Raw genomic sequence first — 6,112 nt, forward strand, 5'->3', positions numbered from 1 at the left:
GAACAAAACTTCGGTTGTTGAGATAAAGCATTCAGCTTCCAAGTCCTCTTGTGAAAAACATACCCTTTTTTTGGATTTCTAAGATTTATTCAAAATCTCAATTTTTGACTTTTTTTTACCCATTCCACTATTGCATATATCTTTTTAATGGGATTGGAATACCAGTTTAGACTTTAGACAAGGGTTGATTTTGAGTTAACCACTCAAAACTAATAAAGAAAAACAATGCTAGAACAGAAAATCAAGAGTTAATCGATTTAACCACTAATTCAAATATTAAAATATTATTTTTTAGTACTTAATAGTTATACTAAATCCCAATTAAATTTGAAATTAAATTAAATTAAACCTTCAAATAGTATATAAAGCTCTCCTAATTTTATTTTCTTCCTTCACAATATTCAAACCAAAAACATTACTTAAAACCTAGCATCAAGCTTATTACCACACGATGTACACTGACGTTGGTGCATATAACCTTAACTATAAACACTTCTTTGAAACAAGTAATTAAAGAATTGACACAGTGAACGTAATGTTTGAGTCCATGAGTGTGTTTTGGGCCTATGTATAGGTTTACGCATGTTTGAAATAAGTAAAAATGTCCCTACACATTAGAAAAATGGGCAAAAATATCATTTTCGTAATATTTGAAAAAGTATTTGTTCAATTAATGAGATAAGCTCAAGTAAATAATATTACATTAATTTAAAATATGATGTGACTTGGAATAAATTTTATAAAGTATAAATAGTTTCTTTTTAACTTAACCCAATTTCTGATTAAATTTATTAATTTTAATATTTTAAAATACAACAAATCAAATGAATATATTACGTCATTTAAAAATATCAAGTCATATTTTAACTAATTACAAATCATTTAATTAACTTTACCTAGTAACCCTTGTTTTTGAAACTATATATTATAGAAACAATATTGCTCGTTTTTGTACTATATAAAGATTTCCGAAAATTGTAATTTTTTTTTGTCAATAAAAGTTGTAATAATTATGCCAATTCTAAAAAAAAAAAACATGTTAAAGCACAAACTATAAATATCACATGGCCATCGTCACTATATGTTGTGAAGAGTACTTAAAATTTTAAGAGTAATCGACAGATTAAGTATTTCCATCTACTAGTTTAATTATGATTTTAATCCCCTATTGTATTAAAATTTGAAATTTAATTTTTTTACTTAATTTGATATAAATTAGTCCCACACACTATTTTTTTAAAAAAATATATTCAATCACACAATTAAAATAATATGAAAATTTAATCAATAAAGTTAAATCGATAATAAATTTATATGTTAAAAGTTTTTTTAAAGAAAAAAATCACTTTAATGAAAATAACTCATAAAATCAAAATTAATAATATTATAAAAACAAAAGAAGTAAAATTTATGAGATTAAAGTTTGAGACATTAAAACTATAAGTAAATATAATAAATAATATTTCTCTCAGTTGTTTCTTCATTCAAATTATAAGTTGATATATAACTTAAGATGATGCTAAATTTTGACTCAATTTGCATCTTTCATCACTATTCCTTTTATCCCTCATATATGGTCATACTCTCTTTCAGTAATAATAATGATAAATAAATAAAGCCATTGCTTCTTTTAATAATTTATTTTCAAATTGCGTCATGGATTGATTTTATTTGTGTAAAAAATAGATGAATTTTGGTTATATGCATTGCTCAATCCTTATCTACTTCATAAATTCCTCAACTCATAAAAGTCAAAGGCCCGAGATCAAAGGGTTGTGTTGTTGCTACGTGTTCTTTATCTTAATTATGTTTTAATTAACGCATTTTTATTTACTATTATTTTTGTTCAAGTTATATTTATTTTAAACTTTGCAATGATTAATTTTGTTTATAATAATTTAAACACTTCGAAGAGGATCGGATACTTCTCACCTAGTATTTAATTGTAACCTATAGTAAGTAATGTTTGATAATAAGAACCTGTGCATTCACATGGAGATAGCGTAGTCTTGACTTTTTTAATGAATTAAGAAAAAAGGGGGGGGGGGGGCTGTTTGAATAAGAAAGTGCAAAATAGAAAAGAAGAATTCTTAGTAAACGCAAAAGGGGTTCTAAAGGGGGATCCATTAAAGTCATTTTCTAAATGGCTTTTTAGACCATTCTCTCCCTCCAAGTTGAATCTAATGCTCTTTAAATACCCCCCACCACCACTCAAGCCCCCTTGCTTTTGAACTCAAATCTTCACTTCTCTCACCTCATATCCTATACAACTTCAAAAACAAAAAAAAGCAATGGTGGGTTCCCCTTTTCCCTTTTTCTTTTCTTTGTTCTTGCCTTTCTGTTTCATTCTAACAGAAAAACAAAAAGAAATTTCTTAGTTACTAACTCTTTTTTTATGATGAGTTTTTAATATAGGAAGGAGGGTATCAGGATACTAGATGGGAAGGGTATGTGGATTGGAGGAACAAGCCTGCTTTAAGGGGCAAACATGGTGGCATGCTTGCTGCTTCCTTTGCCTTGGGTTAGTCTTTACTCCCACAAATGCTATTTTTATCTTCTTTTTCTTTTTTTCTATCATATGGTTCTAATGATGAATCCTATGTGTTTGTGTGTAGCTGTGGAAGTGCTAGAGAACTTGGCCTACTTGGCAAATGCAAGCAACCTGGTGCTGTATCTGTCAAAGTACATGCACTTATCTCCATCAAAATCTGCAAACAATGTCACCAATTTCATGGGCACTGCTTTCCTTTTGGCTCTCCTTGGTGGCTTCTTGTCTGATGCTTTCTTCACCACTTACCACATCTACCTCATAAGCGCACTCATCGAATTCCTGGTACTAATTTCACCGTTTCTTAAACTTGTTTTTTTCCCGTAGTTTGCATGTCACTTGCATTATTATTATTATTTTTGCATGAAACCAGATATGGGATACCGTTTTAAAAGAAAAATAAAGACAAAAATCCGTGTGTAGAAGCATTAAAGGCCTACGGGCCTGTCACAGGCGCAAGCTCTTTGGCATATAGATCCAAGGAACACCGTCTGTTTAGGTACGACCATCGAGGTGTTCGTGATAAATGTCCCATAAATTTCTCTTTTTCTTCTCTCAGACACCAAAAACAAAACAAAAACCAATAAAAGGGTCTGTTTATCATCTTTCATCATATGAAAAAAAAGCTTACATCAACTATTGATTATGTTGGTTAAGGCTTTGAAATATTCTTCAAAAGAGCATCAAATTTTATATAAAGTGACAAAATTCAGACGTGGGGGCGTGGAGTAGGCCAGTGTTTGCGTTGGGGTCCCCCTGGAACGTAAGCCAATGGAAGCCAACGCCTTGGCCTTAAAAGGGGGGGGGGGGGTTAAAAATATTATGTGGCGTACGTGTTGCAAAAAGAGGATGCTTTTGTTTTCTCAGTTTCAGCACAGATGGTAACATCTATCTTGTCTTATTGATCTTCAATAGTATCTAATAAAGCACACGATAAAGCCAACGCAACAGGTGGTGATGGCTTTTGCTAGACAGGTGCCATATGAATGTCAAATCGTCGAAGCGTGCTTGATAACACTTTTATCTCGACGACATAGTGTTGTCTACCTCTAAGATACGATTCCCATATTTCTTTCTTCAAATGGGATCTTATCTGAAAGTACAAAAGTGGTATAGTTGCTCATGTTGGGCAGGTTCATGAACCACATGCATGAATGGCTACTGACTCAACTTTGAAAGAGCCAAGTAGCCAACACCCCAGCTTCTTCATAAATGACATATTGAAATTTCAGCATCGCAGTCCAAAATCTTGTGCATGGCTTAATATGAGATCAAACGGACCCACTGTTTGATGAGTTTGGACCATATACAATGACCCTATTCTTAGGCTTTCTGGTTTTGGATGTTGAAATCAGATAGGGAAAGTGGTTAACTGGTTTGGTCTTGGTATAGGTGCCCTTAAAAAAGTTAATGACAAAAGAAATGCTTGAAAATGATCATCATAAGTTGTTTGAAATCATTGCTGGAACTATATATGTACATGCTCTCTCTCTCTCTCTCTCTCTCTATATATATATATATATATGTCTAACCAATTGCTGCTATCGAAACAGGGCTTGATCATTCTTACCATCCAAGCTTGGACACCTTCCTTAAAGCCTCCAACATGTGATCCATCCACCACCCCATCTATGCCATGCCAGGAAATTGATGGTGGGAAAGCGGCTATGCTGTTCATAGGCCTTTATCTAGTGGCACTTGGTGTTGGAGGGATAAAGGGGTCCTTACCAACTCATGGTGCTGAGCAGTTTGATGAAAACACTCCACAAGGAAGGAAGCAAAGATCTACTTTCTTCAACTACTTTGTCTTTTGTCTCTCATTTGGTGCCCTTATTGCTGTCACATTTGTTGTGTGGGTTGAAGATAATAAGGGATGGGAGTGGGGTTTTGCCATCTCCACCATTGCAATATTGGTGTCAATCCCAATCTTCTTCTTTGGCTCTGGCTTTTATAGGAACAAAATACCCTCTGGCAGCCCACTTACAACCATTTGCAAGGTAAATTTACACTTCTTTTTTTTCCCTTTCCATGGTTTGATCCAATAGATGTTGGTCTATAATACTTCCATTTCATTACAGGTACTGGTTGCAGCTATGCTGAAGGGTTGCATGAGCAGAAACTCAAGCAATGCAATTGCGAACCTCTCTGCAAGCCCTTCTTTTGAACCTGAAACCAACAAAGAACCAGAAGAAAATGCTAAACAAACAGATGAAATCCCAACCCAAAGCCTTAAATTCCTAAACAGAGCTGTGGTGTACAAGCCAGCTCACCCAGCACTTCAATGCACGGTGAACCAAGTAGAAGACGTCAAGATCGTGCTAAAAATCCTCCCCATATTTGCTTGCACCATCGCCCTCAACTGCTGCCTAGCTCAGCTCTCGACATTCTCGGTCGAACAAGCCGCTTCCATGGACACCAAGCTGGGTTCATTGAAAATCCCACCAGCTTCACTACCGGTTTTCCCTGTAGTGTTCATCATGATCCTAGCCCCAGTTTACGACCACTTGATCATCCCATTTGCTCGAAGGGTAACCAACACCGAGATGGGCATAACTCACTTGCAACGAATCGGAATCGGTTTATTCCTTTCCATAATATCCATGGCAGTGGCCGCACTCGTGGAAATCAAACGAAAAAGAGTAGCAACCGACTCAGGCCTACTCGACTCGACAGCTCCATTACCCATCACCTTTTTCTGGATTGCTTTGCAGTATCTGTTCTTAGGTTCGGCTGATCTTTTCACCTTGGCAGGGCTACTAGAATTTTTCTTCACTGAAGCACCGTCAAGCATGAGATCATTGGCTACTTCCCTTTCCTGGACTTCTTTAGCAATGGGGTATTATTTAAGCTCAGTGATTGTATCGATAGTAAACAACGTGACTGGTAACTCAGGCCACTCGCCATGGCTGTCTGGTTATACAATAAACCGATACCATCTCGACAGATTCTACTGGCTCATGTGCGTGCTCAGCACATTGAATTTCTTGCATTACCTTTTCTGGGCCATGCGCTACAAATACAGATCCGCAGGAGCTGGAGCTAGCAAGTAAACAAAAACAGCCAGCGCCGTTTTCATAATTGGGGTTTGATCAAACTTTTAAAAAAAAGGTCACATTTTGGGAGAAAAAAAAATTCAGACAAGTTCAAACTTCAGCTCCATGTTAGTTTCATTGCCACACTCAGTGCTTATCAATTACTGTTAATATTAATAACAAAGTAAATGGGCTACAAAACGGGCGGCTCAACAACGTTTGCTTTGCAGTATTTTGTTCTTAGCCTGTAATTGTTCGTTCGTTTGTCTTTTTTTCTTTTAATCAAATTATAGTTTTCGTGCAAATTTTTTTATTTTGGAGGAAAAAGAAAGAAGCTACGTACAAAAATCAAGCAATATTACATGGTAAAGCTTTCAGCAAACGCTATAAAGTCTTGGAAGAGTACTTGAGAAACTTCCTCAGTAGGTTGATCAAAGATGTAAAAACTTGGACTATAATTTCTAGCTGTTTTAGATATTATATCTGCAGCCCGATTAGCAATACAAGAAATGTACTACAATTTGATTTCTCA

The 6,112-nt window shown here is 35.1% G+C and overlaps 1 protein-coding gene across 1 annotated transcript; it reads left to right on the forward strand.

The window, feature by feature from the left end:
* The first annotated feature begins 2,154 nt into the window (after positions 1-2,154).
* Positions 2,155-5,885, forward strand: LOC107925421 (protein NRT1/ PTR FAMILY 4.6). Its single transcript, XM_041084671.1, has 5 exons — positions 2,155-2,294; positions 2,416-2,521; positions 2,616-2,833; positions 4,102-4,545; positions 4,627-5,885. The coding sequence occupies exons 1-5, from the start codon at positions 2,292-2,294 to the stop codon at positions 5,596-5,598; spliced, it is 1,743 nt and encodes a 580-aa protein (XP_040940605.1). The 5' UTR covers positions 2,155-2,291; the 3' UTR covers positions 5,599-5,885.
* The last annotated feature ends 227 nt before the right edge of the window (positions 5,886-6,112 follow it).

The sequence above is a fragment of the Gossypium hirsutum genome, chromosome A13 (assembly GCF_007990345.1).
Source record: "Gossypium hirsutum isolate 1008001.06 chromosome A13, Gossypium_hirsutum_v2.1, whole genome shotgun sequence".
Classification (NCBI taxonomy): Eukaryota; Viridiplantae; Streptophyta; class Magnoliopsida; order Malvales; family Malvaceae; genus Gossypium; species Gossypium hirsutum.